Source organism: Aulonocara stuartgranti (genome assembly GCF_965226115.1).
Source record: "Aulonocara stuartgranti genome assembly, chromosome: 14".
NCBI classification, from domain to species: domain Eukaryota; kingdom Metazoa; phylum Chordata; class Actinopteri; order Cichliformes; family Cichlidae; genus Aulonocara; species Aulonocara stuartgranti.
In genome coordinates this window covers 13,651,907-13,666,190 of record NC_138950.1, presented here as the reverse complement: position 1 = coordinate 13,666,190, position 14,284 = coordinate 13,651,907, and the positions used below count along the sequence as shown (strand labels likewise).

General features: G+C 41.5%; 1 protein-coding gene across 4 annotated transcripts in view; it reads right to left on the bottom strand.

Annotated features, from left to right (window-relative positions):
* LOC309688327 (roundabout homolog 2) overlaps positions 1-13,000 on the bottom strand; it is a 77,810-nt gene extending 64,810 nt beyond the window's left edge. For 3 of the 4 annotated variants that reach the window (XM_082503969.1, XM_082503968.1, XM_082503970.1), the window contains exon 1: positions 12,315-12,999. In XM_082503969.1, coding sequence (XP_082360095.1) covers positions 12,315-12,369 — 55 coding nt within the window. In that variant the 5' untranslated portion in view covers positions 12,370-12,999. Of the gene's footprint in view, positions 1-12,314 lie in introns of all 4 variants that reach the window. The other variant, XM_082503967.1, reaches the window with a different exon arrangement.
* Between the last annotated feature and the right edge of the window lie 1,284 nt (positions 13,001-14,284).

Below are 14,284 nucleotides of genomic sequence, written 5' to 3'. Positions count from 1 at the left end.
CCAGTGGCCGATGGGCAAGGTTGGTTTTTGACGGAGATGAGAAGAATTATGAACTGTGAGAGACAAAATTTTTGGGACATCTTAGATTACAAGGTCTAAAAGACACAATATTGAAAAGTGAGGACGACGAAGATAAGAATGCCCAGGCCTATGCAGAGTTAATACAGTTCCTGGATGATAAGAGTTTATCGCTCGTGATGAGAGAAGCTGCCGATGATGGACGCGAGGCACTGAAAATTTTAAGAGACTATTATGCAGGAAAAGGTAAACCAAGAATTATCAGCCTTTATACCGAACTGACTTCTCTGAAGAAAGCAAGCAGTGAGAGCGTCACGGAGTACATCATACGCGCAGAGACATTTATTACAGCCCTGAGAAATGCTGGAGAGACACTTAGTGATGGTCTGCTTGTAGCGATGGTGTTAAAAGGTTTACCAGAAACATTTAAACCTTTTTCCGTTCACATTACGCAAAGTGAATCAGAAATCAAGTTTGCGGAATTTAAAACGAAACTCCGCAGCTATGAGGACACTGAGAAAATGCGCTTAATGGAACAAGAGGATAACATCATGAAGGCGAGAGTGCAACCCAGCGTGAGACCCGCAGCAGCTGCTAATGACCACAGGAGAGACATGTCAGACATAGTCTGTTTTAAGTGTGGCCAGAGCATGCCGCTACAGACAGTGGTGCGGTCACTGTAGGAGCAACACCCATCGAGAGTCGACTTGCAGGAGACGACAACGGAATGATGAAGCACGCATAGCCTCGGAGGAGGGCGACAACGCAGAGAGCGACGACACTTATGTCTTCCGGATGAGCGATGACTACGCGGCACCTCAACAGCCACAAGACATCAGGACCAAAGGCCTAATGGTGGATACTGGCGCAACATCACACATCCTGAATGATAAAACAGCGTTCAAGAAATTTAATGACGACTTCCAGCCGGGAACGCACTGTGTGGAATTAGCTGATGGCACCAGGTGTAAAGGAGTGGCTGAAGGCAGAGGAGATGCAGAGGTGTGCTTGATTGACAGCAGAGGGAGACAGTGTAAAACAACACTGAAAGACGCCCTATGCATTCCCTCATTTCCACAGAATATCTTCTCTGTGAGAGAGGCCACCACGAACGGAGCCACTATCATCTTTAAGAAAGGAAGGAACGTCCTTCAACACAGAGACGGTACAAAGTTTCACATCCATGAGCACAACAGACTTTATTACCTTGAGACTGTAAGTGAGTACGATGATAAGTGTAATAATTGTTTTGATGTGCAGACATGGCATGAAATTTTGGGACATTGCAATCATAGTGACATTCTGAAGCTACAAAATGTGGTTGAAGGTATGAAAATCAAAGGGAAAACTGACAAAGAAAGTTTGAACTGTGAGGTGTGTATTCAGGGAAAATTTGTCCAGACTAGGAATAGAAACCCTGACAGGAGAGCTGAGAAACCTCTCGAGCTGGTACATACGGATCTAGCAGGGCCGATAGATCCAGAATCACGAGATGGACACAGATATGCATTATTGTTTACCGATGACTTTTCCGGTGCAGTATTTGTATATTTTCTCAAAAACAAAAGTGAAACAATGCAAGCAACTGAAATCTTTTTGGCCGATACAGCCCCACTCGGGAAGGTAAAGTGTATCAGGTCAGACAACGGCACAGAGTTCATGGCAAAGAGTTACCAGGTATTGTTAAACAAACATGGAATAAGACATGAAACTTCAGCCCCATATTCCCCTCACCAGAATGGTACAGCAGAACGTGGCTGGAGAACACTTTTTGATATGGGGAGGTGCATGCTTATTGAGAGTGCCATACCAAAGGAATTATGGACGTATGCAGTTCAAACAGCGGCTATCGTGAGAAACAAATGCTTTAACAACCGGACAGGGCAGACACCTTACTTTTTGCTGACTGGGCGGAAGCCCAATCTATCCAGAATGCGAAAGTTTGGGTGTGAGTGTTATGCTTACAAGCAAAACAAGGGTAAGCTGGATTCTAAGTGTACAAAAGGGATTTTTGTAGGCTACGACAAAAACAGTCCAGCATACAAGGTTTATTTCCCAGACAGCGCCAAAGTGCAAAAGTTTAGGCTGGTTAAGTTTGTAACCAAACACAATGAGGAAAAGCAAACACAAACTGATACGACATCTGAGGATGAAGACATACAGGTGAGGGAGAGACCAAACGTGAACAGGGAAAGCCCCAGTACCAGTTCACAGGAACCAGATACTGACAACCAACCAGAAGTGAACAGTCAGATGCCACTTAGTGATGAGACTGAAAACTCCAGAAGGTATCCTTCTAGAACAAGAAAGAAACCAGATTATCTAAATGAATATGAGTCAGGAGAAGACATTGATGATCAAGTGCTGACTAACATAGACTACTGTTACAGACTGATAAGTAACTCACCCGTGACATTCAGTGAAGCTGCAAGGTCACCCAACTCTAGAGAGTGGAAAGCAGCTATGGATGAAGAAATGCAATCCTTAAAAGAGAACAACACCTTTACCCTAACAATCTTACCTGAGGGAAAGAAAGCAGTGGGGGGTAGATGGGTATATGTGAAGAAAAACAGTGGTGATGGATCAGAAAAATATAAAGCACGGTACGTAGCTAAAGGTTACAACCAGTGTTTTGGGATAGACTATGATGAAACTTTTTCTCCGACTGCTAACCTGACAAGCATAAGAGTATTGATGCAGTGTGCAATACAAGAAAACCTGATTTTGCATCAGATGGATGTAAAAACCGCATACTTGCATGCACCAATAGATTTTGAAGTGTATGTTGAGCAGCCAGAAGGCTATGATGTAAAAGGAAAAACAGATGAGAAACTAGTCTACAAGCTGGAAAAGTCACTTTATGGGCTTAAACAGTCAGGCCGAAACTGGAACAGGACATTACATGACTATTTGATAGAGAACGGTTTCATGCAGAGTCCTGTAGATCATTGTGTTTACACAAGGAAAACAGGAAAAGAAAAAGTGATCATGATCATATGGGTTGATGATATTATTATTGCAGCCAGTGATGAAAGGGTTTTGAAAACTGTGAAGGAAATGCTAACTGCAAGATTCAAAATGAAAGATATGGGGAAACTCAAACATTTTCTTGGTATTGATTTTGAGCAAACCCAAGATTGTGTAAAAATGTTACAAGAGAGATATGTAGAAAACATACTGGAAAGATTTCAAATGCAAGACTGTAAACCAAGATCAACTCCTTGTGAACAAAGGTTGAACTACAATGATGATGCTGAGAAAATGAACAATGTCAGAATGTACAGAGAGGCAGTAGGTAGCCTTATTTACTTGACCTCTTGCACACGACCAGATTTGAGTTTTGTTGTAAGTAAGCTGTCACAGCACTTCAAAGAACCAGCTGTGGAACATTGGACTACTGTGAAACATGTTCTAAGGTACCTGAAACAATCAAAAGACAAGACATTGTGCTACAGGAAAAGTGACAAAGATTTGAGAGTACAAGGTCACAGTGACTCAGACTGGGCTGCGGATGTGACTGACAGGAGGAGTACTACAGGTTACTGCGTAAGCCTGAATGAAGGAGGTACTTTGGTGTCATGGCGAACAAAGAAGCAGCCAACTGTTGCCTTGTCAACTTGTGAAGCAGAGTACATAGCTTTGGCAGCAACAACACAAGAATGTTTGTACTTGACACAACTGTTGCAAAGCATGTATGAGCATCAAAAGAGACCGCCAAAGATTTTTGAGGACAATCAAGGGACTATTGCATTGGCAAAGAATCCTGTTAACAGACAGAGGTGTAAGCATATCGATATCAAATATCATTTTGTGAGATCAACAGTTAATGCTGGAAATTTGATATTGGAGTATTGTCCGACAGGTCTGATGGTGGCCGATGTTATGACAAAGCCAGCAACAAAGGGGAAGTTATTGAAGTTTGAGAAATATATGTTTGGAGTGTAAACAAATAGTAAAGAAAAACTGTTTCTTTTGGAATGCATGTAAAGCTGACAACGTGAGTGCAAGTGGGGGTGTTGAGCTAGTTAATAGGTATGCCCTCGTTGTCATCTGTTGTGATTTTATTTTGAAAGGATGCTTCCTGTTATGCTGCAGAGTGCACGCGAGAGTTCAATAATAAAAACTAAGTGTTGTTCCGGTGAAAAGCCGATGCCCCACGTGTGATTATTCCTCCGTCTAGACAATATAAGTATCTTCAATATTCATGCAGATTCCGCTGGAAGACCCGTCTCTGCTAACACGAACTATTAAATTCTACTGTTTACTGTTCAATTATTGTTGAAGGCAAATCTTTAATAAAAGACAGACCTTCAATTTAATCAAACATGGACGGATGAACTCTGTGCACTTTCAAAGCAAACTCAAACTGTATTGGAAAATTAGAGAGAGCAAGGAAAATGACATCTAATGTTGGTATATGCAACTTTAACATGTGACAAGTAACTCTTAATAAATCCTGAAGTTATAGAACAAAGCTCACTTGACAGACACAAGTCAAAACATCCTTTATGCTCCGTTTTTGTTCACCACCTCTGGAGTGAAATCGCGCACTGGCTCATCAGCTACAAGATGCCCCGTTTTGTTCTGCAGCTAGTTGCTAGCAGCATCAATCACTCAGTACGGTACTTGGCAGGTTTATGAAAAAGAGCATTTTTGGTAAAAACTGTTGGCTGATATGAACTGTACAACACTGTGGACAGGAGAGCTAAACAATGAGCTGAACATGTTGAGAGGAAGTGTGCTGTTGGCTGGTGATTCTCAGTGGGTTTCTCACTAAGAGTGACCCTTTTGCACATCCACTCTTCACATCAATAATATATCGGTGCAGCTTTAATGCTTTCTTTAATGCAGTTTGAGTGGAACACGTTTTTTCCTCTGTGGGACACGCTTATGTGTATAATATTTGTCATTTTGATGGATCGTGGCATGGGAACAGATGCACACGGGACCTCTCTTGCAGAGGACATTTTGATGTTGAATGAGTGCCCTATGTATTTCTAATTTTGTGTTCAAGACAAAGCTCCTTCAGGGTGATGAAGTCTCATCTAATATTATCTAAACTAAATAAAGCTTTGCTAATAACAAAAACTCTTGGAGCCGTTTATTTCTGTGAATATCTACAATTATGTCTCCAAGAAGAACAGATAAGAAGTCAGATTAATACAGACAAATGACATTATGTATATTTACAGTAATACCAGCTAATCTCAGCGATTACCTCATCATTTCGCCTACTGCATAAAGCCATCCGTCTGCCATTAATAATGCTATCAACTGTTAACAGGGGTCATTTTAATCCCTTTATTGTGAGTGTATAATACCGTAGTTAAAGCTCTCTATTCTGCAATGTTGAGCTGTCCTTGTACTCACTGTGCCCTCGCCCCATTCAGTTGATTTGAATAGCCAAATGTCACTGTGACAAATCTTTGTCTTCGTTTTCTCATATTTGAATAGGATACTTTTCAAAATCCTGAAATCAAATTCAGTGCTTTCATTTTGGGAAACTCAGCCCAGCTGTGTCTTAAAGTGCATTAGAGGCAACGTTTTCCAACCAAAGCCAGCTTTGGTATTATTAATAAGAGTCAACGGGCACTTACTACAGATAACAGAATCAGCGTGGCACCATGCTGATGTGTTACAGACAAAATAGTCTCGTCAAAGCAGAAAAATAACAGCAAAACAGCTTCAGGTGGCCAAAGTGACAAGCAGCAACCTGCTCCCGCGACAAGTGTGCAATCAGTGAAAAGTCTACGCCGCTATGAGCATGACAGCAGCACATTTTCTTTGTGAGAACGTTTGCCTCGTGACAAGAAGATTGCGGTGCGGCGGTTGAAAGCACCTTTCGGCAAAAAAAAGAAACTCTGTCAACCTGTTTGTGTCGTGGAAAAATAAATGTCACCGCTGATAATGGGGACCTCAGAGAAGGTATGTTTTTAGTCGGATCATAAACACGGCACATTGGAGCCAGCAGGTCCTCGGAGATCTCCGAGTGCATAGGGGAATTTAGAGTGTGACTTGATTTGTGTGAAAATTTTTAATTTGGCGCATCCTGGTGTGAAATGACTTAATTTACAAGAGATGAACAAGTTAGAAAGTGCACTGGCTAAGCACGCTGTATGGCAGACTTTTAAAATAAGCACAGAAAATGCAAAGCTTTGACATGAGTCTGTTGCAGCATTTAGTGCACAGACTCCCATTTATGAGAGCAGCTATTTTAAAGAACCGAGGGTTAAAGCTCTCAGCAGAAAGTACAGCTAAAATCAACAGGACACCGGCAGATATCAGCTCCACACTGGTGAAATATCCAATTTAACGTGCATGTTGATCCAGCAACCCTCAATTGTAAGTTAAAGCAGAAAACAAAACCTTGTTAGGCCCCCTGTAGCCACTAAACGCGTTTCATCGCTGCGCTGCGGCGTCAGAGCGGACGAATCAATGAGAAGCTTTTAAACATGTTAACTTCTGCAAGCATGAGGGGCAATGCGGAGGTAAGTTGAGCCATAAGCGTGAATGGCAGTCAACCTTGAGCTGACGTCCAATATGACGGGAGCTTTATTTAAACGAGAGTGTGCCGCCCCCCTGCAAGGTTATCACACTCTGTAATACTCTCAAGGCTAAACGGTAAACACACAAATGTATCAGAGCAAGAGGTGCTTTACAGAGAGAAATGCAGTAAATTCCATCTGATACATGTTTACACTTCAACATGAAAAAAGATATTTTCGCTCTTAAATGAAACGCTTCAATAAATATCGGCCGTATCAGTATCCTTATGGTCATTTATTTATAATCAGCTCTTAAAAATATTGAAAAGTGTGCCTATTTACACTTAGGGTCCAATATTCAGTCTCAGTTTTGTTATTTTTTTTTTTTTTAAAAAGAACATTGCGGTTTTGCATAAAAGTTATTTACTGCCTGTAGAGAGTAATTTGTTTCACTACTTGTGACATTATCTTGCACTGCCACGGAAGTCTCAGACACTTTGATGTTATATATGGCCACGGATCAGCATAAATCCATTCAAAATTGATCCTTCTTTAAAGTCACCACAAACCAACAGCAAAGTCAGCAAAAACAAGCCCACAAACCACCACCACTCATGTTAAACCAGGTGTGGTGCTGTAAGCCGGTTCATCGTAGCTTTTGTTACCCTTTCAAAAACCAAGCTTCGGGTTATGGCACTGGCACGCTCAAATGTGGAGCATCACTTTGCATCGGGGGTTTTCTGTCAGTAGCTTGGTGTTTGGGAAGCTTTGATGCAGTTTTTGCAGAAGTGGATGGTGGATTACAGCCTGGCTTTTTTGCCCACACATGAACAGCAGCTTTTGAAAAAGCTCCGTAAGATGAAGTTCTCTGTGTTTGCTTGCGGATGACGGCAACAAAGATTTTGTCTCGCAATGTCAGAGGTGCGCACATTTATCTCACTGTGCGTCGTGTTATTGCTTGGATGAGAAGATTTTCTTTAGTGATGGAGAAAATCTTGAGACATTGCAGACTGGACTTTTGTTGACCTTATGACTTCCCCCACCCCAGGCTTCTGGCCTATAAAAACAACTTGTATATGTGGAAAAAGTCAGAGTACAGTTTGTAATGTTTGTACCTATGCACAGAAAATTAAAGGTTATGTGCATGTGTGTGTACACATAAAGGCACATTAGGTTTTTATCATGCTGGAGAGATTATGTCCCTCTGGTGCGGGGGTCTGAGCATCTCTGCTGAAACTGCTTTTCTGGTAACCAGGCAAAAAAATGGATGGAGTAACTGTAATATGATTACTTAATTTAGGAGCAGTGTTGCCTGACATTAGTGCATTAAACAGAAATGTAATGCCATTACTGACGTATTACAAAGTAACACTGCTGACAGTGGAGCTTAAAGCTTTGTTTTCCTGAAAAAGACAGCCCAGTGCAGCTGCGAAACATTTACGACACATGTACGCACTGACCTGAAACCTGAACCCTTCGGGGTGTCAAAGTGTCATTTCTCAGAATATTAATTAAGTTCTACCTTAAGTAAATATGATAAAACAGGCTAATTTTAGCAATAACCACAATAGCACCATACATTCAAGTAACCTGGTTTTACTTGAGCTGTTGGAAGTTCTTGGGGTTAGCAATATAGCCCACATGCTTCAAGGGTTGTCATGTTGTGCGTTCGGAGACGCTCCTCGTCTGCCTTGGTTGTAACGAGTGGTTATTTGACTTGCTGTTGTCTTCCCAGCAGCTCAAAGCAGTCTGGCCATTCGTTTCTGACCTCTAACATCAATAAGGCATTTTCACCCAGAGAACTGCCGCTCGCTGGATATTTTCTCTTTTTCTGACCATCCTCTGTAAACCCTCGGGACGGTTGTTTCTGAAATACTCAGGCCAGCATGTCTGGCACCTAGAAACATGCCACCTTCAAAGTCACTTAAATCACATTTCTTCCCCATTCTGATCATTTGATAGTTGGGATTTTCTCTTTACCTTACAATATAAAGTGCCTTGAGGTGACTGTTGTTGTTACTTGATGCCATATAAACAGAACTATACTGCAGGACATCTTAAGCTGTGCCTAAATGCACAGTTTCTGCCATGTGATTGGCTGATTGGATATTTATATTACTGAGCAGTTAAACAGGCGTACCTAAAAAAGTGGTTTGTGAGTGTTATCATGTCCAGTATCTGCAACACACAACATAAATTCATGCAGGATTTTTTGTTTTCTTTTCAGTGGTATTAAAAAAAAATCTAAGCAGATTTAGAGCTGATACAGATTTAACTCGTTATGAACTGATGATCCGTGATGAATCATCCATGATGATTAGATGGAATAATTGTAATAACTGCAACTGATGTCTTTTATACACAAAGAAAAGGAAAAAACAAAAAACCGAGAAAGAAATCCAGAGAAAGCGTGCAACCACAGTTTAATGAAAGCTCATTAATGCCACAGGCAGATCTGATAGACAAGTTATTGCATTGGTCCTAATTCTCTCTCTCTGACACACGCCCACATGTTTGCTCAAGGCGTCTCCTACATCTCTGCCTCATCTAACACGCAAAGTAAGCCGGGTAGGAGCTGAGAGGGAGATCACGATTGCATTTTACAAGCTGGTTATTCGGGCTATATCTGGCGTTTCTTGGCTCCTAGCTGTGGTGTTTCATAAGGCTGGGGGCTGCTTTCATTAATTAGTATTTACAAATATTAACCCCGCATCCTCCCCAGGGGCAGAAGTGTACTGCAGTCATGCTAATGTGTGAAAACAACAGAGACACCGAGGGGACGTCCTGTTTTGCTTCATATCTCAGAGCCTTTTATCAACACCCAGGCTCGGAGTTAAACACACACACACGAAAACACCTGGACCTGTCTCAGCTCACAGCTTTATATCTGGTGGGAAAAACAAAAACAGAAACACAACCTGCAGAAAGCTCAGAGGCGAACTTTACACGAAAGTTAAAGTGAGACAGCAGCAGAAGGCTGGCAGCTTGTAGTTGGGGCTCGTGGCTGTCTGCTGAAATTCACTTTTTCTTTTCTTTTTTTTCTCATTTCAATTCATTTACATACTTAAAAGGGCCAAAACATTCAAGGAGTTCTTGTGACATTGCCAAGTAATCTCTGCGGGAGGGTGATAACATGTCACAGCAGACTACATTTCAAAGCCGATGAGTCGGGTTTGATTTTCTTCTGGCATCAGACTGAGAACTGAAGCCTTTGTTTAGCAACCGTCCTCCTCTTCCATCATCTAAACTCTAAATGATGTCATCAGCCACTGTACCAGAAGTGGGACATCATCAGCATCCGGCAACATGACTCGAGGCTGTGGCACATTAGACGACTACCTCCCCTCTGCAGTGGTTTCATCATCTGTGTTCTTTTTATCAAGAAGTACTATAGGAAGCTTTAGTCAGCCCTGAGCCACATTTGTCGCTAAGTAATGACCGCAGGGATCGGAGCGGACACAAATCACCAGCTAAGGATTGTTTAGCATCGATTAGTTCTGCAGCAAGCACCACAACAGCTGAGTCTGAATACAGCTCGAGATAACAGAAATTTCAATGAGATGTATTGAAGTCTATTAATTGAGGTTCGGTTTGCATGTCTGCGTGAGAGGCGAGCTGCTGGGCTGAATTACATGCACATTGTGAGGCAGGCCATTGTTGTTCGCAATCACACGGAGGCTTTGTGAAAAACTGCTAGGCTGTGTGTACCGGTGGTGTTTTTGTCTGAGCGCGGTTCAAGCAGGAGTCATGAAGCCTGTTCGAATCCTTTTCACGAATGCTTTTATGAAAATACATATGGGAACACGCTGTATCGTAGAGGCGGGACAAGAGGAAATACCCACTCCAGATCAATAGATGTGGGCAGATGGTGTGGGTGTTGAGAAGTACCTTTAATGTTCAGAGGTGGTTCCAGTTTACAATAATGAAGCAATGTGGGTTGCAAGCAAAGTTACTGGGGTTAAAGAGCTCAGGGTTTGAAGCAATTTTTTTTGTTTATGACTGAAGACATTGTAAAATAGAGCTGCGCTTGGTTTTATGGCCCAAAACTTTAACATTTACCAGCAATGCGAGTAAAACCCCTGGGTGCTATAACTTGCCAGCATAAACAAGCGTGCAAGCACAGTTTAGCAGCAGAAGACAAATCCTTTACCCCCCAGAGTTGGTCAGAACTAAACAAAACAACAGGTGATTAGTTAAAAATGTATAGACAGGTGAGTGGTTGCTATAAATGGCGAGGTGAAATTGGTTGCAAAGAGGAATTTTGTGCTTGCAGGGAAGATGACGACTTGTTTGCAAACAGTCACCAACCAAGAGACGGAAAACATTTGCCTTCAAAGCAAGTCTTTGCAAATAAGTTAGCTTCTTCCATGCTAACTAATGAATGTGGCAGTTTGCTAGTAACCAAAGCAATTGTTTGGAGGATTTTGATGCAGCACGCCCTTTTGCTACAGTCAGTAACCTTCAGCAACCAATCACTAAATAAGAACACGTATTTTTTCTTCTTCTTCTTTGTAACTGGAGGTTGCCAACCAGTCTCTAGGCCTGTGACGTCATAATGATTCAAACAGATGTTGTAAACCAAATTGAATGTGTTACTTTAAAGGCTTAATAATCATTTTTGTCAAAAAAGCAACAAAAAGTTTCCTGTGAAGCATTTTCTCTGCACGTAATTTTGGGGATATGTGTAGACATTGTTGCAACTGTACACAAGGGTTTTAAATGTTTCCATCATTAACTCTAAAAGTTTTCTGAGGACTGTTTTCAGGATTAACCATCTTTGAGTCCAGTTATTAAATCGAATATAATCCTGAATAACATCAGTGTCACAAACTGTCAGTGAAGCCATCCAAGTAAACTATACAACAAAAAGTTCTACAGCAGCACCACTGGATCCCTTTGGAGGTCTAGTTTAAATAATTCCAGAACTGTCTGTGTATTTTTTTTAATCTTTCTTTGAACTCTAAAATATCAGTGTTTCCACTGGCTGTGCAAATCCAGTATTAATGAGGCTTTGGTCTAAAATGTAAATACATCATTTAATCAAGAGAGATTTATTTCCTTTCATGTCCACTGAGTCGAAATTTAATTTCCTTAACATTAAATTTTTTTAGCCCCATTGAGAATGAAAAAACAAAACAAAACATCTGCACTCTCATGAATTGTTTTTTTTTTTCTGAGCCCTGCTTTTATTTATGCTTTGGATTAAGGCTTGGAAATTTAAGCTGTTACTAGAGCAACGATTAAAATATAATCCTTTTGTCAAAGGTAATCAAAAATGATCTTTTAAAAGCATCTTTGGTAATGTGTGTGCGCCTCTATAAGCACGCCTGGAGGGTGGTGGCTTGTCAGCCTATTGCACTACCCCTCACAATTTCTGCGCTCATAGCTGGATTAAAAGTGAGAGTTTAATGGTTTCGCTTTTGCTTGAGTGGAGCTTCTTTTGACCTCTGCTGTGGTCTAATGGTTTCGCTGTGTGGCCACTTCAGGGACCAAGGGGACACTGAGAACATGAGAGTCTTGCTGGCATTCATCGGTGGTATTAAAATAATGAAATAAAAATGAATGCACATGTGAGATTTCCAGTTTAAAATCCATCTGTTGTTGGGGAGGATGTGTTCAGTTCCCACAGCTGTAGGGGTGTTTGAAATGAAGCTAAACACAACATCTACACCCATCTGGAGGGACAGAAAACACGATAAGAAAAGCCAAGCACAACTAGGAGGCAGTCACGCCATATGAGCTGTTAGTGCGCGTGCACGTGTGCGTGTGAGAAAGAGCCTACAGACTTTTGTAGAATTAACATCGTTTTACCTGAAGAAACGCTGACGAAGGAGACAGTCACTAGTAGTAAATTGGCAACGTTCATCTCCTCACTCTCCCGGTGCCAAATCCGCCGGAGTCTGCAGCTCTCTTGAGGGACTCAGCGTCAAAATGATCAGTTAAACCAAAACTCCAGTCATGGAAAAAAGAAAAGAAAAGAAAAGAAAAGAAAAGAAAAAACGGATTTTACTAAAGAAAACTGGCCGAGCTGATGGCTTTGAAAACGAAGTCTCAGCTGGAATATTCAAACGTTTGAGATCAGCCCGAAAAAAAACTTTGATGTCACTCCCAGGAACCCATGACAGCAGCAGGATCAGCATCAGCATCAGCACCGCCCGGGAGGAGAAACCTAATAACAAAACTCAGCAGCATCACTTCTTAGTGTCCGCATGGTCGCTCACACGCACAGCGACTTCTTCCTAAGATGCTCCCTCTGCTGCTGCCGAAAACAAAACAAAAAAAACAAAAAAAATAAAATAAAAAAGAGGGGGTGGGGGGGCTTAACTATATTTAGCCCGGTCATAAATAAAACAATTCCTCTCCTCTTCCTCTGCTCAGAGTCGGGCACTTGCGGGTTGCAGCGTCAGTTTGAGCGAATATGAAGCGCTGAACATGCCGAGCCGAGCTGCGCACTCCCAGATCCGCAACAATCCTCGCCAACCTCCAGGAGTCTGTGTTTTAAAGAGACAGACACGACATCTGCGCTCTCAAAGTGTACTCACAGGACGGGAGCGTGAAATAAAACTTGCAGAAGGGGCACAGCTGCTGGTCTTATTATGAACTGTGGTAGTATAAGCGTCAGTGTGGAAGTCACTTTTATTAGAAATGATACTTGTGTTTCAGGTAAAGGGTGTGCTTTTAATGTCTATATTGGCTAATGACAAAAATACTGAAAACTAATTATGGCTAATAATGTGAAGATCTTAAAGGTGGTTTTATGTCTAATATTAATGTAAGCCAATAGAAATGCTCTTGGGTTGTAATGTAGGGCAGCATTACAATTTCAGGGTCACACAAAAAGGTTGAGAACCAGAACGAGTGGGTTAGAGGGTAAATCCTAGACTTAATGTTCAGATTCCAAGATCTAAACTCTCAGTAGAATAAGTTACATGGCAAATATGGGGATTTTTAATGCCTTGGCATCAGCATAGCTTGGCCAGAACTGCATTGCATTTTTGACTTGTGAGTCCATCCATCTCTTTAACGCCTGAATAAAAATGTCCTCAAATTTGTAACAAACAAATACTTGGACCTGGAAGATATAACTTCCTTTAATTTTGGTGATTCAGGTCAAAAGTTCCTTTAGTAATAAAAATTAATTTTGGCTGCAGCTCAATAATCTATGAAAAACTACAGACATTTTTAGATCAACATCCCAGGATAAAGTGCTGAAGTGTTGACGCTTTTCTGGTCATTTAATCCGTGCGGTAACTTGGTAACAGCAGGACAAGTTAAATTCAGTTTTATTTATTTAGTTTTAGTTCACAGCCACAGTCATCGAGCAGCACTTTATATTGAAAGATAAAGACATATATAGACCAATGTTACAGAAGAAACACCGCCAATCAGACCATCTCTACTGAGCTAGCACTTGAGGACAGTGGGAAGGAAGAAGTCCTTTTTCACAGGAAGAAATCTCCAAGAAAATCAAGCCCAAACGGTACAGTGGGTGCAGGAGCAGTCTGAGATTAAGAGAAAAGATTTCGCTGATGACAGAGAGATGATAAATAGAAAAAGGACAGACTACAGCAGTTACTGACATGAAGTTGTGAAAATAATAAGAGGAAAGTGGAGGAAAATACTCAGAGCGTCATGGGTCCTCAGCAGAAGCAGAGACTACAGCAGAATAACCAAGGGATGTTTCATGGCCACCTGATCCGGCCATCCAGACATCATTTTAGTAGTAGACAGGGTGTCTGTCTCCTGAACCCAAACTGGGAGCTGGAGAGAGGAGCCTGGTA